Genomic DNA, 20,166 nt, shown 5'->3' with positions numbered 1-20,166 from the left:
TAATATTAAGTTTGGAACAGAGTAAATTCACAAAGTATATATCCCTGCAGAGTATTTCACAAAAAAATAACGACAAAGAAAACTTACATACATTCCGCTTTCGCAAAACCATAGGGTAATGAAATAAAATGCGAAGTCAAATTATAAGAAACTTTCATTTAACATCTTTTATATATATTCATGTGTAAGATCAGCGTTTAATTTGAAAGGGATGGCGGAGAATCTCATGTATATACATGGTATGGGACCGTACACCGGATATAATCATAGTGTTTTGAGTAAAAAAAAATACAAAAAAATAATGGAGGTAAGAAAAAATCTATTTGTGACACTAATTTGACCTAAGTTTGAGTTTGTTTTTCCTTTGATATATTTAAGTACTAGATATGCAATATGTACAGGAATCAACCAAAAATCAATATTTGATTTATTTGATGTACTTATTACGTTGCTCACGGAAGAAATGTTTTCCCAAGTAACAAAATTCTAGTTTCTTTATCTGTCTCGACACAAAAATAAAAATTCTGAGTCGACAGTTTTCTCAAACCTCACCTATGAGATAGACCAAAAATTGACATTTATAGAGATGAAAATGCACACTCCCAGTGTACTAGTTACAGTATACGAACAATATGAATATATACTGTGTTGAGTATAAAAAAGAATAATAATTCCTCAATAAATCAATCAACGTAGAGTCGGTTTCTGTTACTTTTTGGCTAAATATGATTAAAATTGCTGTTGTATTATCAAATTAAAGTCTAAGGCATTATATTGATAAATGACTTGATAAAATCTTGTTTTCGAAATAACGTTTCTCTATATTCAGAAATATATGAATATTACTGGACTTTTTGTACTCGTTCACAGCTGTCAGATCTATATTGGACGTGGTGCTAGCTAATATAGGGTTCGAAGCTGATTCAATACGGATTGTTTTGGACACAAAAAAATGAAAACGAGGTTACATGGAGTACAACAGTGATTTGATATGGATTTTTAAATGCGGAACAAATTGTTTGGATTCGATAACGATTAAAAATGGGAATTCACTGGCGAATTCGAAAACGCTGGAAGTTCAATGGTTGTGTGAAATAAATATCTTTTTTTCATTAAACAATTTACATTGTCAAATCATAACTTTTTCCCCCATTTACCCGCTCACTTTATACTCACTTTTGTTCACAGATTTTATATGTCGCATGCATTTTTTGCTGCTGTGGGGTATCTTACATAAGTGACTATATGAGGAAACATTTTAGAAAGCTGTTGATTCATGATGAAACTTTTTTTTGTACTTAGAAGGGGAAAAATAAAATAAAATTGGCCAAATTAATGTCATAAGAACTGAGAAATCGATTATTTCTTACCTCTGGTAATTTTCTCTTATTTTATTTGACTCAAAACACAATTACATCCGGTGTACGGTCCGATACCGTGATATGGCTTCTGTTATTTTAACTGAATTTATCCCCTAGTGTTTTTCAACGAACGGTAACTCGTACGGCTTTATCATATTTACTCTGTCAGAAATTTATCGAACATTTTATTTGTTTATTTCACGAGGAACTCCAGTAGTCTGTATTGGTAGAATTGTTAAACTTGATATGGTCGTTGATCGCATTTAATGGTCATCTTCAAATATAGTTACGAAGAATATATCGCTATATAAAACATTATACTGGATGGATTTAAGTGATGGATATACGCCTGTTGCGTGCACGAAATACATTTTTTCCATGGTTATGCTGAATTTTATTCAAACACAACAAACAAACAAACAAATAACAATATGAGTATTATTTTATTTTTTTATGTATGCTGTCCAAAAGTTATTTTTTCCTGAAAAATGTTCTACATAATGAATATAAATATTATGTTGAACTAAAAACAGAACATCTGTGAGTATTAATTTAGATATTTGATGCGAGATCGTATCATTTACAAAGCTGAAAACAATAAATAAGCGATATGAATCTGTTGTTATGTATACGAAATAATCGAAGACGTTTTATGTTTATTTAACAGTAAGAACGTGCGTGAAGTCATTCGTAATGTCATCCCTTCAAAGTCATGCCTCACAAGCTTTAAGTTTTTTTTTATTTAAGGCCAAAATAAAATAACAATGAGGTTCTGAATGGTCAATACGCTGATACGATGTTGGAAAAATTGGTTATACATGTATATTTCTTGTTGTTGCGCTTTACTATATAATATGCGTTAGGCTCGTGACGTGTCTTGAAGTTATAAAGTCAAGTTATTTGAAGCTGCTTCACTACCGAATACAAACTTTAAGCAGCATAACTAATATATTGTTTAAACGTAAATTAAATTAGCAAAATTTTGCGACAAAAGTAACTTGAAAATAGAGACAATTATTATTTGGGGTGGGGGGGGGGGGTGGGTGATGTTTGCTTTATAAAATTTCTCATTTACTTTCATATATAGATTATCGTTAAGCAAAATGCTTTAAAATATGACATAACAAATAAACGGAGCAACATTTATACATTGTATACCTACATGTATCTTGTTAAATACAGATTTAATTTTTTTCTTCTGTGCCCTACTGCATGGATTTATAGCGTCTCATATTTAACAGTTTCAGATTTCACTCCATAGCATCTCAAATTTGGCACTATAACATCTCGATTTCACACTATAGTGTTTCGAATTTCACTCTATGGCGTCTCGATTTAACCCTATAGCGTCTCGGATTTCAGTCAATAGCGTTTCAGATTTCACTCTATACCGTCTCGCATTCACTCTATATAGCGTCTCGGATTTAACTCTATGGCGTCTTGGATTTCACTGTATGGCATCTCGGATTTCACTCTATGGCGTCTCGGATTTCACTCTATGACGTCACGCATTTCACTCTATGGCGTCTCGGATTTCACTCTACAGCGTCACGGATTTCACTCTTTGGCGTGTCGGATTTCACTCTATGGCGTCTCGGATTTCAATCAATGGCGTCTCGGATTTCTCTCTATAGCGTCTCGGATTTCACTCTATGGCGTCTCGGATTTCACTCTATGGCGTCTCGGATTTCTCTCTATAGCGTCTCGGATTTCACTCTATGGCGTCTCGGATTTCTCTCTATAGCGTCTCGGATTTCACTCTATGGCGTCTCGGATTCCAGTCTATAGCGTCTCTTGTGGAGGTAAAAGTAAAGTTGGATACATGTACGTATAGTGCGGTCTCTACCATCATCAGTAATGTTATCATTTACATTTTTACCCAGAAGATCACATACAATTTTATAATACCATGTATGTAAACATCGTTATTAAGAATGTGTCTGGCCGATAAATTACCATTTTCTGAATGCCAACAGTTGCGGTTATCTGGGAAATTTTGGTGATATTTTCTCTCATACAAGATCCTTTAGGGCACGAAAATAACAGGGACATATAGCTGTAATTATTGTGTAAATGCGTAACAATACTCAGCTGCACACTCGTGTTACGTCGTACCATTGTGTCTCCGACAACACTCGTGTCACATCGTTGAATCAATGTATGTGAGCTGTACGTATCTCTGACTATACTCATGTTTCATCATCGACGCAATGTGTTTAAGCTGTACGTATCTCTGACTATACTCAAGTTTCATCATCAACGCAATATTTGTAAGCTGTACGTATCTTTGACTATACTCCTATACTCATGTTACATCGTCGACGCAATGTGTGTAAGCTGTACGTATCTCTGACTATACTCATGTTACATTTTCGACGCAATGTGTGTAAGCTTTACGTATCTCTGACTATACTCATGTTTCATCATCGACGCAATGTGTGTAAGCTGTACGTATCTCTGACTATACTCAAGTTTCATCATCAACGCAATGTTTGTAAGCTGTACGTATCTTTGACTATACTCCTATACTCATGTTACATCATCGACGCAATATGTGTAAGCTGTACGTATCTCTGACTATACTCATGTTACATTTTCGACGCAATGTTTGTAAGCTGTACGTATCTCTGACTATACTCCTATACTCATGTTACATTTTCGACGCAATGAGTGTAAGCTGTACGTATTTCTGACTATACTCATGTTACAGCTTTGACAGCAATATACAGTCAGGCGACTGGCCAGCTACGACAGCAATATACAGTCAGGCCACTGATCAGCTATGACAGCAATATACTTTCAGGCCACTGACCAGCTATGACAGCAATATACAGTCAAGCGACTGGCCAGCTACGACAGCAATATACAGTCAGGCCACTGACCAGCTACGACAGCAATATACAGCCAGGTCACACTGACCAGCTTTGACAACAATATACAGTCAGGACACTGACCAGCTATGACAGCAGTATAAAGTATGGCTACTGAACAGCAACGACATCAATTTAAAGTCAGACATGACGTTAAAATGGCGTCGGATTGTTGTTAGATTTTGGTCGTGACGTCAGCGACCAAAATACGACGTAAATCTGACATCCAAAAACCGATGTCTATTAGACGTTTGTTTTTGACGTTGTAATAACATCAGGTTCTGGTCGGTTATCTGTTGGCAAGTAAAAATATAACAAACAAAAAATCCTAATTTACTGTTATAATCATTTACGTTTTTTTTCCAAATGTTATTTGGCATTAGGGGAATATATACAGGTGCCTTCCCAAGGCCAAGTGCGCGGCGCTGCAATCTAAACAAACAGGTGGCGGTGTATATACTGTTATTGCCCTTGACTATCTCTTGACTTAGTATAAATTTGCAATTTTCAACTTGTTCATGCATAGCTTAAAAAGTATTTGACCAGTAGGTCTGAAATTTAACAAAAATGTTGGCTATGTGTACTTATGCACCTTGGATAATACTTATGGATTTATTCAGTATTTGTAAAGTTTCTGCCCTTCACTTAGTAAAAGATTTTTAGTTTTCAACTTGTGGCACATGTAGCCCAAAAATATTTGACCTAGAGTCATAAAATTGACAAAACAGTGGAGTGTTGGCGCATCCGTGTCCTATGGACACATTTCTAGTTGTTTTTGTTTTTGTTATACATTTCATTGGAGTGGAGGTTACTTGATAGAATGAGTTTAATACAATTTTACCAAATCTGATTGGCAAGAAAATATTTATAACATAATAGTAAAACAAGAAAGATATGAGAAAAGATCAGATTGTGACCAGAAACGGTTAAATAATGGTCAGTAAAATGGTCCGATTGAGGTCAGAAAATAGCCAGATTTAGGTCGTTAAATGGTCAGATTGAGGTCGGAAAATGGCCAGGAACTGGTTAGATAATGGTCAGATTCTGGTCGAAAATTGGTCAGATTGAGGTCGGAAAAAGGTCAGAAACCGGTTAGATTCCGACCGTCATCCGTCGTCAGAACCTGACTTAAATCTGACGTCAGTATGACGTCCTATATTTGCTGGGATGCATACATGCATGCATACACACATATATGATAGGACAACGGTATAAAGTCTGGCCATAGGTCAGCTATAACAGCAGTATGAACTCATTATACCATTACACTTTCCTCAAATTCAAATTCCTCAAATAACTAAACTGTCTCTTTAACCATCCAGAACTTATAATTTCAAAATCAATGACTTAGAAATATTTCTCAATCAACGTGATAATTTTTACATTTTTTTTTATTAGCATTATATTGTTATTATTCTTTTTTCTTTTCTTTTTTTTTTCTTGATCAGATTTGCGATGGTAACAGTCTCTTACATTATAAGCGAGGAATCGTGCGTGATGTGATGATGTAGTATTTATACAAACTATATCTGTTAAGACAAGCCATACACAACATGTGACAACTGATATGCTGGCTCGTATATTGACTACTGTTTCAAGAATTTTTGCATATAACCGATTGACGTGATTTTCTTTCTTGTTCTTATTGATCAATTTGTAGGGTTAGATTGCTTTCCCCTCTGTATGAGGGGGAGTGTAAATACATGTTGCTTGTATTTAAAGCCATTTATCTGTTAAGTACACTCGGAAACGGTTCACTCTATTCAAACCACGAGATACTAGTTTTGTGTATCGACAAAACAATTTTAGGAATGCTCTTTTAAAATATAACATGTTTTTTCTCTACATATTTAGTTTGCTATTTTCTCTAAAATCCGATGGAAAATGTTTCTCGCTATTGTATTTCACGATTCATTAACATTTCGGATAAACTAGTTTTTCGGAAATTTGTTCAACTGAATGCATTTGCCCTCGGCTGAATGCTGCACAATAAGATAGAGATATCCTTCTAACGGTCAATGTCATTTAACGATCTCTCGGATAGAGATAAAATCAGCTTCTTTGATAAGTAATAGGGGAAGAGTGTGCACTAAAGATTATCAGACTTCAAGATCCACGGCGCATGCGCGATCACTTGGATTGAATCAGAAGAGTTTTTCGAAACCACCAAGATGGCGGTACCTCTAAGAGGTGTTATTGGATTCAACAAGTTGAAAAAGTGAAAAAAATATGATCAAATAAATGTAAGTTTAAAAAAGTCTTCACACAGCCGTTGGAAATTATGAACGGAATGTATTTCTCACATCTGTGCCAATGAATTATCGTTATTCAGTGATGCTGGCGTGTTAGCTTTCGAATTAGAATACGTGATTTTAACATCAGCATACAAACTGTTATTCCAGAAGATATTATTACGGATGAAGTGAAAAACGTCCTTTGCGACCGGCTGCATTGTTTTACTGGAAACACAGGTGCCCGTTAAACTCTGGAGAAGGAGAAAAGTGTAATATGATAAAATTTTAATGCATTTGTCGTCTGGATTTATATATAAAAAATTCGCTTTGAGATTCTATTATTTGCATAAATATTATGTCAAACAGTGAGAGATATGAGAAAATAAAAATCGCCTAGTTTTTAAATGAACTTATTTCTATTTTCATATTTAAGTTGCTATGGTAACTTGACCATTTTTTCTGATTTACAATACAAACGAGTCAATGTATTTAATAACGGTGTGGATTTTCTTCGCTAAACGATAAATCAGTACAGCATCGTGTCTCATTCATATATATGTATTAATTAAACATCGAATTCCTATATAGAGTTATCATGAAATCTATTCCGAGGGAATATTCCATGACAATCATTTGTAATCATGGGCAAAATGTTTACAGTAAAACGTCTGGATTTATACGTGTTTATATATTCTAATCTGGATTACTAGGCAACATGAATGGTAAATTGTTATAGTTATTTCTTCCCTGTCGATATTAATCTGAAGGATTCTGTTTTAATAATAATAGTGTTGCTCTATTGATTAAAAAATTGTTTTACGTTTGAAACTAATGGAACGCATATTTTAATCAATTAATATTAGGGGAAAATGCTATGCTACTAAGAATCAAAGTCTGAGTGAAACATTTAAATAAAGATGACTTTAGACCACAAAGTCGTCTGTTGAGCATTTCCGTTTCAGGAGTAACAGATTGGCGAATGTTCCTTTCCATATAATACAAGAAGAAAAAAAGAAAATTGATAAATTTAGTGCGTTTTTTTACTCGCATTATATTTTATACCGCACATTTTCTTCCTACGTTGATTTATTTCTAGCGCCGTTACTAAGGTGCCATTTTAATGAACAGTTAAATAATATTTCATTTTCTTAGATATTTTCTTTTACTCCAAAGACTTTGTTTCATTAAAGTCTTCTCGCTGCTCACGATTAATTTTTTCAAGGTCATAAACTACATGTATATACATATATATAACGCTTGTACTCGCAGGCATCATTGAGTACATGCGAGATTAGTAAATAATAATAAAAAAACTTCAATAAAGAACACTCCACCGCAAAATGAGCATCGCATGTGCGTGGATGTATAGGTAAATAGATTAAAGTATCTGTTAGGAGCGACGGCCTGGCATACCGAAGGCATATGTGTATTTGCAGGTAATTCAGGCTTGGATTTATGTTTATTTATCAAGGAAACGTAGCAGAGTAATTTGCCAGCAACGTTTACTATCGGGAAGGTTTTTATATTTTTTTCTAGGAAGAGGTGAGGAGTTTTGGATCTAATTACATAGTCCATCTGAAAGTATGTGAAAAGAAAAAAGACGACTGAAACGTCAAGAAATTAATAAGTATTCATCGTGGAATAAATGTGTTTCTAAATTCTTTGGAATTAAAATGTGAAGCTGTTGATTCTACGAAAAAAATTGGATCTTCATCTTTCAATAAAATTGTTAATTATCTATGTGATAAGTTTTCATATATATTTTTTCTTCTTTTAGTGTGAATGTAAGATATGTAGACGACTAAAATAGAAAGAATTTTACTTTTAAAGAGGAATTAGAACACTAGTTAATGTGTTTATTTAGATTTGTATCACGTGGTTGGCAGGAGATCGAGGTCACTACACTACACGTGGTATGACGGAGTCTTGTAAAATTGACCTGGATGTGTTCTCTGTGGCATTATCGTTACCCTGGAAACTATGGTCAATACAGGTGGGCATGGAGACATCAAGCTAGAGAATAAACCATGTCAGAGGCAAAGCTGGCAACCTACTGTACAAAAACAGTCCACTCTTTTGTCAAGCGAACCAAGCGGGTTGAAATACAAATTTCATGCACAATATACCTCAGATACTGCTCGCAATAAACTGATTCTAGACGACATTACATTGTACAAATATCATCAAATCACCGAACATCCATCATCGTATAGCTGTATCAGTTCAACATACCATGTCGGTAGAGATGTTAACTTGCAAATATTGGATACATTGCCGTATCTAGAAATACCTTTTCCATCCGGATCTAGGTCAGAGAGCACGTATCGTTCAAATAGGTCAACACTTTTTTCGTTGCCTAGACTGTTCGGAAATTCTAGATTAAAGCTTGCAATATTTAGTATAATCATATCAATGTTGTTACTGTGTAAGGGCTGCACGTGCTTCTGCTCAGAGAACTTAAATGTGTCGCTGCCGCCACACTTGACCCAATTCAATGAAACCAATATGGCGGCTGTTTCCGGGCAGTGCCTTACTGTGACTGGAACCTTAGTTGAAGAAATTTGTGAAACATCAAATAAACGGGTTGATCGTGAAAAATTGCTCCGTAATATTAGTACAGATTTTTGTGGGCTTCCGTTATATAATATATTATCGTCAAAAGAAAGACACAGTGTGCAATGTGCACGTGATAACGGTTGTGCTCGTGTGATTAACCGTGTACAGGAAATAGACGCGGAATTACGTAAAATGTACTGTCAGTTCACAGATGTTCTAGAAAGGATAGATTGTGGAGATATGTTCTCGACCACTGGCGATTGTAATCTATGTAAGGTAAGAACAGTACATTTACAACTTTTATATGTATTAATTTGCATTAAATATGGTGAGACTATATGTATAAGGGCCACATACAAGATGATTAAAATATTCATAAATCGGCTTAGCTCATTTTCAGTTACATATATATGAGCATTAATTTATATTTACACCATGTATGATATTGAAATGTTTATACTATAGTACATTGTTTTTAGTTTTAAGCTCTAGGAGATGTTTACAGGTTTCAGATCTTCTCTCGTTTTGTAGTTTATGACATTCCTACAGATCGAACATTTCATTTCCTGATTTTTATTTCAAGGTTTATGTTGTAATATCAAGGTTTATGTTGTAATATCAAGGTTTACATTTTCTTCCGGCAAATAACATAAATATTTTTATTTCAATTATGCAGTTAAAAAATGACACTAAGAAATACTCTATATACTTATTTATACATCATATTTAGGTCAATTTCAAGCACTGCAAAAAGTTTCCCAAAAGTGTTGTTTTGCGCATAGTTTGCCCTTACCTCAGGGCTGTGCTGCTTCCCCTAAAAGTCAGAAAAAACACTGCTTCCGCACAATTGTTCGTTTTTCCTCTAAACTATTGTTTGTTATCATGTCAAAGAAATATTAGTATGCCCTGATACAAGTTTGTTAGTTTTATATCTGTATATTATACATGTATCACATTTTCTTTCTTAAACAGTGTAGACTATTGATTTAGAAATTGTTTTAATTTACATTTATTGTCATACGGCCGAAGATGTCTCGCTTGATGTCTCCACGTTTATATACTTACTTCACAAAACTCACTGTCTTCTATGTCTACAGTTCGTCTTATTTTGTCAATAAAAATATAAAGTCCTATCCCCTGATGGGTATTCTTACGTTTATGGCTCAACGTCTTCACTGTCTTATATATATTTGCCACGACATTGAGCTATAATTTATATAAAAGGGATACAGTACATGTGTAAGTAGGTTACACCTTGAATTACGCACATATATATACATAAAATTAAAGCAGGGCTCAACATTAAATGTCGTTAATGTGCTTTATTTTAATATCAAGATGTAACTAAGTTAGGATTTATGCAGGGAAAGCAAGATTCTTTGCTTGGCTGTTTGGTCGCAAGTTTTGCCGAATCTACTACATGTACTTTAAATATATTTTCGAATAAACTTCAATTCCGTTGCCATCTATAAGAAAATGTTCGTCTATCAAATTCTGTGGAAGGAGCGTTATTGTCAGAAACATTGATTCCTCTGGGCTTCAGTTTTAAACGGGTTTAGATTCTAACAGGAACTTCCTCTGTGTTTTATCAATTTGTCTGTTTAATACAGCCATGTGCTGGATGAAATTGTTAGAAATTTAGAGACAAGCATTCACATCTTTAATTCGGAGTCATATCAGTTTACCCAGCAAGATTATGATTTCGTATGGTAAAGATATTCAAATTGTCAATAGAGTAGGTGAATAATTAGTGGGTGAATAATTAGTGAATGAATAATAAGTGAATGAATAATTGGACTTTTCCCTGTTTTACTCATTTACTCCGTACTACATTCAGATGACTTATAGCAATGTATAATTATATGTTAAAACGTCTTTACACTGTGTTCACAAATCAAAATGATATTCAGCTATCCTCCTTACAAAGTAACCGCACTGGAATGTTTATGTTACACACACACAGGAGCTATGTAAACCTTATTTATTAGCATTTCACTTGATGTGTAAGTGATATACATGTAATTAATGTATGGTAAAAACACTCAAATTTGATATACATTTATAAATATCTTCAAAACAATTGTAGATCCTCACCGTCACTTTATCATTTCATACAAACTTTAAACTATATAATTACATATCTTCATTGAAGGATAATAACCTAGATTAATATCTAAAGTTTCGGTTAAAACGTCAAAAAAAATCTTACAAACAGATAAAAATAATGATGTTCATAATTTATTGAGAATACATATATTTTGATTCAGCTCTTGATTTAAATATTTCTCAGAATATATATACATGTTTTACTTTACAATATACCCAAAGCATTTCAAATATTCTTAAAAAACAGGATTAGAATGAAAGAGAAAGTGTTTAAGGAATTTCTTCTCATTCAGACTCTTGCTTTACAAAGTAATTTTATATAAGTAATATATTCTATTTATGAAAATTGATATAAAGAGCATAAACATTAAAAAGTTTAATACATGTAGATATTTTAAAATGATGTTTCATTGAGTATAATTATGTTATATGTGTATATATACACATCTAGTGTTAGTATTTATATATGACAGGCGGCCAATTTGCCTGAATTGTCGACCACATGTTCGGCCTTAATAGTCCATGATAAAAAAGTAGATCAGATTTAACTTAAATGGTATTTTACATTCATTAGTGTAAGAAAATAAGTATCAGTATTAGTTTAAACTGTTTTCATGTAGGAAAGAATATGTTAGCAGTGAGTCGAGTTATTATAGCAGTCTCGTGTGATGTTCTATCTTGTTAACATCCCTTCAGGGGGTCTCCAAAATTGTTTTACATCGTATAATTTTCCTTCTGCTGTAAAAGTGTCTATTATGGTCAAGTAATTTCGTCTAAGATCTTGTATTGTATACTGAATTTCCCAGGTCTAATTTGTTAATCATATTCCAGCAAAACATTAATTATAGTTCCGTGTTCCCAAGAGTTATTCTTATTTGCTGCCAAAGTTGTTCCCCTTTCCGTCATCGCGCATGATCAATAAATGACCATTTAAGTAACGACTCTTGGTATTGGGAAGGATTACAAAAGTGAAAATGTCTCCTATCTGTAAAAATTTTAAGACCCACTTTTTAAATAATTTAAGTATTTAAACAAAATTTCAACTGTTGACCATTTAAAGCGAACATTATTGATGACTTTTTGCAGTGACAAAAGCGAACATTATTGATGACTTTTTGCAGTGACAAGAGTATTTTCACATCCAGTTATGTTTCTCTGATGTAACGTGTATGTTATGAATACAACATTTTAACCTATATAAAGTTCAAATATTATAAAGAAGTGCTGGAAGATTACAATTAACATTTACCAACCTGCAACAAAACTCGTTATAAAGTAACAGTAGACGTCATTTTACTATTTTCTAACTTTTATTTGAGTGTCATGTTTTGGCCATCATGGCTGACATCGGCATAGATTATATATAGGTGCCGAAATCAACACATTCACAAAGCCTTATAATGAACTTTATATACATGACAGCGAAATACCCTATAAGAATGTTATTGCAGCTTTTTGTGCATTAACATTTACAGATCACGACGACGCATTTAAAGCCCGAGCCCGTATAGCGATATATCATACGTCTGAAAGTTGATGATTTTAAGTAATAGAAAGAGCATCGAAACACGAGCGAGGCTATCTGATTTGTACGAGGGGGCCTAGCCCCCGAGTATTGATCAGATTGCCGAGTGTTTTGATGTTCTTTCTCTTTTGTATCATAGTCAAACATAAAAACACGTTCCATGTTGCTACAATATGAAACCCCAGAAAAAAGTAACCAATGAACGAGCATCTGAATATGATATTTCTATCGTTTTCCCTTTTTCTGTCACAATAAGTAAACCCCAGCAAAAATGAGCCAATCAATGGACATGGCAACTAATACCTGCACTCCAGTTAACGCACTGTGTATGTATAAGTATACGATTTAACTCTGACACATTTTCAACTGAAATGTCCCCAAACTATGATACAATATAATTGTGTCATAGTTTGGGGACCTTTGTAGATTTGGAGACCTTTGATGAATATAATTGTATCATAGTTTGGGGACCTTTCAGTTGAAAATGTGTCAGAGTTAAATCGTATACTTAAACATACACAGTGCGTTAACTGGAGACCCGCACTCTAGAGCATGCCTATTGATTGGCTCATTTTTGCTGGGGTTTACTTATTATGACGGCAGAGAAAGGGAAAGCGATAGAAATGTTATATTTAGATGCTCGTTCATTGGTTCCTTTTTTCTGGGGTTTCATTTTGTGACAATAGGTAACGTGTTTTTATGTTTGACTATGATACAAAAGAGATTGTATCATAGTTTGGGGACCTTTCTGTTGAAAATGTGTCCGAGTTAAATCGTATACATATACATGCACCGTGCGTTAACTGGAGTGCAGGTATTAGCTACCCGCACTCCAGAGCATGCCCATTGATTGGCTCATTTTTGCTTGGGGTTACTTATTGTGATGGCAGAGAAAGTGAAAGCGACAGAAATGTCATATTTAGATGCTCGTTCATTGGTTACTTTTCTCTGGGGTTTCATATTGTGACAACAGGGAACGTGTTTTTATGTTTGACTATGATACAAAAGAGAAAGAACATTAAAACACTCGGCAATCTGATTTATACTCGTGGGCTACGCCCCCTCGCATAATTCAGATAGCCTCGTGTTTCGATGCTCTTTCTATTACAAGAACATCAAAACACTCGGCAATCTGATTAATACTCGGGGGCTACGCCCCCTCGTACAAATCAGATAACCTCGTGTTTCGGTGCTCTTTCTATTACTATGACCGATTTTACAGATCATATTCGGACAATTTAATGCAGACGTTAATAACATTTTGTGAGATTCTAAAAACTTGTTTCTGTAAAAGTGTCAGTTTCTCCACAGATTTAAATCTTACTAATTAAAAGAGGCATGCACTTGAACAATTTATCATGTCAGTTTTACCATTGACAATAAACCGTAAAACACAATTTAAGAATTATGTAATGGCTCATTATATATTGATAGACTGTGGTTTAAATTTTGAAAATTAAAATTTTTTTTTCTATGAGTAAGTTTACAATTGTGACGTATACACCCCAAATTATTTAAGTAATTTTCATTTTTTCCATATACATGTACATAATTTAGGGTGTCGTCAGCTATTGAAATTTTCCCGGAAACGTAAGTATTTTGTTGTTTATTTACATCACTTGAACAACACAACAAAACATAACACAGCACAATATTATACGACACGATACAACACAACACAACAAAGCACGACACGACACAACACAATACAAAACAATACAATTAGGTACAATACAATATTCTTTTATTTAGTCAAAGTTACATTTGTAACAACAGACAATACAATAATTATGTAAATAAATACATATGTGGAAAGAGTTACATTCTTTGCCTAGATAATCAAGAGAAAAGAAATCAGCTAGAAATATTGTTTTATTTATTTTGACCTCTATATCATATATTGAGTATGGGTATAGTGATATTGAACATTGAGATAATATGAAGGACGTGGAAAGCGTGAAAAAGTCCCTCAATTAGTCATTAAATACTGTTACTATGGAATGTCATTGAATGGCTATGACAGACAGAGTAAAATACTACTATGTTTTTCATGATAAACGCAAGTTTACGCAACATTGTGAGAAAAAAAAACAACAACAAAACACAACAAAATAGACATAACGCGTTTCAAAGTGTCAAGTGAAAAAATAATTAAAACACACACAAGTGTTACTGTAAGATAAAAAGGGTAAATGGAACTTGAGCGTTTATTAATGGCGAATTCATCAAGAGAAACGAATGTGTCGGTTTCATTCTCGTTATTTGTTAAGGTAATTAGTTCGCCTTGTTTTCCAATACTTATTAAATGATTTAGAGAAGTTTTATTACGACAAATAATTACTAACAGGTGCTTACAGATCACTCGAACGCTCCCATTTAAATGTAATTAAACAAGATACACAAGAAAATCGGGAGGGTATTTTTGTAATGTTATTCTTACTAAATTTCGGCGAAATTACAAAATAAAATGAAAATTTACATGTTAAATAATGCAGATTTTTTTCCCCGATGTCCTCGTTTCTTCAAGCACTGGACAACACTTAAAATCCGCACTAACACCAACATACAAGTAGTTCGGTGATTTAAATAAATCAGATCAAAAACGTACAAAACCTTTTAGGACCATTCATAAAAGTACTAATACAAGATTCAAGATTCTGTATTAAGTAACGTAAACAAGGTATGTTTCTTATTACATGATACAATTAACATTTACACATATTACACATGACGAATACAGAAAAAGACATGGATGGTTGAACTCACTAAAAACAAGTTAGCATAATGAACATATACACCTGCCACATTTGCAAGCATTTTCATAAAGACCCATACCTCCAAATAGTGTTATTCTCTCAGACCCAGTCTCGCCAAAAACAGGGGGTCTTTCAATTTCATAAAAAAGTAATTTAGTGGTGTGTTACATAAATGCACGCGTCAAGGCATGCATTGTCAAAGGCATATATGCCTCGAAACGAATAAATGTTTTCTTCTTAAGAAAAGGCAAACATGAATTTTATATTGTTTAAATGATGTTGTTATAGAATATGCTAGATGCATGTTATCTGATGTAAGTATCGCGAAATTCATAAAAGTAGCAAAATAAAAACAAAGTCATTCGGTAATAGTTATCTACTACACAAACTTTTCAATCACCAACGTTTCGAGAGGTTAAACCCCTTTTTTTCAAGGAGTTTCTGTTTATTTTTTATAAATCACATATTTATCTGTATACAGGCAAATCAACAGAAACAGAAACTCCTTGAAAAAGAGGAGTTTAACCTCTCGAAACGTTGGAGATTGAAAAGTTTGTGAAGTAGATAATTGTAAACAAAGTCGTATTTTGTCTTCCATGCAAAATACTTAATCACTATAATTGTACTAATTGCCAAAAAGGAACAGAAAATAAATAGGGTTCAGGTTATAGACAGGACTGATTTTAAGAAAATATGAATGCTAGAGGCATTTTATAGTACAAGTAATATCTAGAGAGTTTTAACCTAATATGGGTATGCTGAAGACGATGAGGGTGGATACCAAGATAATAAAATTGACCTTGACCTTCAAAACGTCAATTCAAAATGGCCGCTTAAAAATACTAAAATTGGCCATTAAAACTATGATACAATATGATGCAATTAATTATTCTTGTCAAAATCAAATGATTATTCAATATGATCAGATTTTAATGAGATTGGCCACCAAATATAACGATAATAAGCCTAATGGCTCAATAAACAGTTATATACAGTACTGTTTTACTAGCGCGTTAAGGTATAAGACTAAGATTGAAAGAAAATCACTTTTTATGTTTTGTTTACTTGACTTATATTTTTTAAACAATAAACTTAGTTTCAAATCCTTCTTTATAAATATTACCAAAGAATGAATATTTCATTATAACAAATTAATATTTCGTAATTACGAAATAATATTTCGTAATAACAAATCAATATTTCGTAATAAAGATTTTATATTTCGTTAAAACGAAATAATATTTCTAATTGGGAATTATTATCTCGTAAAAACAATTACGGGAGAAAGTGTGGAAAATGTCACTTTAAATTATTTTGAAATGTCAAAAAATGTCATTTTAATGCCATAAACACAACACAAACCGAGACAAAAGTGTTTTAAAATATATACTGCACCCCCCCCCCCTTTCATTAACATTAGTTTTATAGTTTACTATACTCGTAAACTTTAAGAACCGTATTCTCACTCGTGGCTACGCCTCTCGTGGGAATACTGTTTTTAAGGCCCACTCGATGAAATAAAGACAAACAAACAAATGTCCTCTATTAATTCTCGTAAACTTTACTAACGAAATCGAAGTGGAATCTAATATTTCAATGAGTGCTGTAATGTTTTCATAATTGACAGGTCATTAAAATAAGACTATACAAAATAAGCAATAAGGCTGTGTATACAAACAAATAAAATATTGAAATATTGTTGTTCCAACATGCAAAAGCGGGATTAAGTATGCGCAAAATCACCACAAAATCTGTTTAAAGGCGACATGTGACACATTATAAAATTTATATATAAAATAAAAGATACCACCTTTGTAAAGCCTTTTCTCTAGAAACTATTAACTAAAGACATAATAATAACATAATTGCACGTATTTTTAAAAAATGAATTAAGGCAGTACAAAATTTTAAGAATATAAGCTTGTAATATGTTTATCCTACTTGAAACATTATCAGGATCAAAAACTTTTTGTAACCCAAATATCTACGACATTATGGCTCTATCTCAATCTATGAAAGTTGTTTTCTACTTCAGGTTTATATATAAAAATGTGTTAATTGAGTGTTGAGCAAACTAGGTAAAAAATATCCAACTTACACATTTTTACAAATCCTACTTTTTAAATGGTTACAACAATATTTCTGTCCCATTCTTTTATAAAATGTGTCACTTGCTGAAATATTGAAATTAATAAAGAGCCGTTTTTCAGCACATTGTGAACATTACACATGTATGCTGCATGTAAGTTTTTTGTGTGTGGTTTTGTCTGTATTTGTTGTTTTCTGCTGAAATTATATCTGCATAATTCATTTTTTAGATTCAATTATATCTGCATTAAGATATACGATGGATAAAAAGTCATCTTAAACTTAGAAGTGTATACTTCATCACATTCATCAAAAATTACAGAAAACACCAAATGACTATCTTGTTTAAAAATAAGTGACTATTTAATTTGAAATTTAAAGTTAAAGTTAAAAACAACAACAACAATAACAACACCATATTTTCATCGAGTCATAAAATGTCTGAAACCGGGAGATTGCTACGTGTGCTTGCTTTACCATGGCAGCTCTCGAAAATTTTGGAATTCAGTCACGGTTTTGAGAAAATTCTACAAGAAGATTATCACATCATTTGATATACATTAGAATTCCGGGTACCCTCCAATAAATCCAGGATATCATAAAGTAACAGCAAAGTTATCTATAAAAATATTACTTGTAATAAATCGAGTAATATTTTCTTTCACCATATATAAAAGTCACGTGGGTTGGCTACATAGTAGAGGTGTTAAAATATAATTGTAATACACCCTTTGTTAGCCATTGAAATAGTATTTAATGTATAAAGGACTTTCAAAAATGGTTATTATTCAGAGCGGACGCTATGGTGCAGTGGTAACACTGTCTGCCTACAAATCAAGGGGTCGTGAGTTCGATCCCCCGCTACTCCACTGAACGAATAAATGACTACAAGACTGACAAAACCAGGACATCGACACAGAATGACGGCAACCATAGTATACAAGAGAAGACCTTAACGGAACAGGAAACAAGTACCGACAGTACAAGACCGAAGACGACAACCGATAACAGAAGGAAGAACGGAGACAAGAACTGACAACAAGCGAACAGGGACGAGGACCGATAACAGAAGAACAGAGACAGGGACCGATAACAGAAAAACTGACAACAAGCGAACACAGACGAGGACCGAAAACAGAAGAAGAGAGACAGGTACCGTGAACAGAAAAACTGACAACAAGCGAACAGGCACGTCGACCTATAACAGAAGAACAGAGACAGGGACCAATAACAACAGAACTGACAACAAGCGAACAGATACGAGGACCGAAAACAGAAGAACACAAACAGTGACCTGACAACAAGACAACGGAGACGAGGATTGATGACAGAAAAAAAGAGAAGAGGACCAATAACAGAATAACATAGACGACGACTGATTCCAGAGACGGGAACCGATTACAGAAGAATTGACAACAAGAAAACGGAGACAAGGACTGATTACAGAAGAATAGAGTTGGGAACCGATGACAAATAAACGGAGAAGAACGAAAACGAGAACCGAAAACAGAAGAACAAAGACGACGACCGAAAACAGAGACGTGAACCGATAACAGAACATCTGACAACAAAAGAACTGACACCAGGACCGATTACAGAAGAACGAAGATCACGACCAATAACAGAAGAACTGACAACAAGAGAACTGCGACGAGGACCGATAACAGAGAAAGGTTCCTTTAATTAATGATCACATGTTTAACCTCCTCACACATACGCAGTAGGAAACTGAGTAGTCACGTTATATGCTTGCATAGAGTGCCAGTGCTGCGAAAACCCTAAATACTTAAAAACCCTTATGTTTAAATGCCTTAAAATTTTCAGTACTATCTTTATTACTTCTATATTACTATTATATTGGCCTATAGAAAAATGTCCACCATCTTGGATTATTCGGCCATATTGGATTGTTTTGTTTTTTTAATTCTGTTTTGGTGTCTAATTTGTTTTTACCTAAACATGCTTTCCTTAAAAAATTTATTTGATATATCATCCATTTGATATATCATCCATTTCATGTTAAAGAAATTTGGCGGCCATTTTAGTGGTCATTTTAAATGGCCATTTCAATGGTCAAGATCAAGTTTTTCAATTTGGTATCCACCTTTATCGGATTCAGCATACCTTAAATAGGTAAAATACACCGAGATACCACTTGTACTACAAAAAGCCTCTAGCATCTTATAGGGAGCCAAATTCTCAAAGTCAGCCCTGTCTATTATGGACCAATTAGTTACTTTTTTGAACCAACTAAAGAATGCTATTGAGACATAAAATGATAATATCTCGTGCATAGTAGGTGTTCAAAACTTTATTTTTTTCACAAAATGTCTGTGATATATTCTATTATGACACTTAACTTAGATAACCTTACTGTAAAATACTGAGCGAAAAGAGAATAATGGCCGTAATTCCCAAATGCACGTCAACGATAACAGAAAAGTTATTTGTATGTACATTTTATGAAAATTTAAAGTCTGTTTTTTTTTTTGTTTGGCCGACAGCAATATGCATTTATGCAATCATCATGTTCGAATTTCATTTTCCTTTTTATTCAAAGTTTATTTCCTTTGTAAACGATGAGGAAAGCGTATTGGCTGTTTTATTTGTTTTTTTTTTACGTTTGTTAGCAGTTGTTTCAGTAAACGACATTATTGCATTTCTAAACTT

The 20,166-nt window shown here is 33.4% G+C and overlaps 1 protein-coding gene across 1 annotated transcript in view; it reads left to right on the top strand.

The window, feature by feature from the left end:
* Positions 1 to 5,907: 5,907 nt before the first annotated feature.
* LOC132739133 (uncharacterized) overlaps positions 5,908 to 20,166 on the top strand; it is a 114,155-nt gene continuing 99,896 nt past the window's right edge. The window contains exons 1-2 of the mRNA XM_060726788.1: positions 5,908 to 7,187; positions 8,243 to 9,297. Of these exons, the coding sequence (XP_060582771.1) occupies positions 8,446 to 9,297 (852 nt within the window). The 5' untranslated portion in view covers positions 5,908 to 7,187; positions 8,243 to 8,445. The remainder of the gene's footprint in view (positions 7,188 to 8,242; positions 9,298 to 20,166) is intronic.

Source organism: Ruditapes philippinarum, unplaced genomic scaffold, assembly GCF_026571515.1.
Source record: "Ruditapes philippinarum isolate M1 unplaced genomic scaffold, ASM2657151v2 ctg511_1_1_1_1, whole genome shotgun sequence".
NCBI classification, from domain to species: Eukaryota; Metazoa; Mollusca; class Bivalvia; order Venerida; family Veneridae; genus Ruditapes; species Ruditapes philippinarum.
The sequence above is the reverse complement of the archived record's forward strand: the minus strand, read 5'-3'. Positions and strand labels throughout refer to the sequence as shown.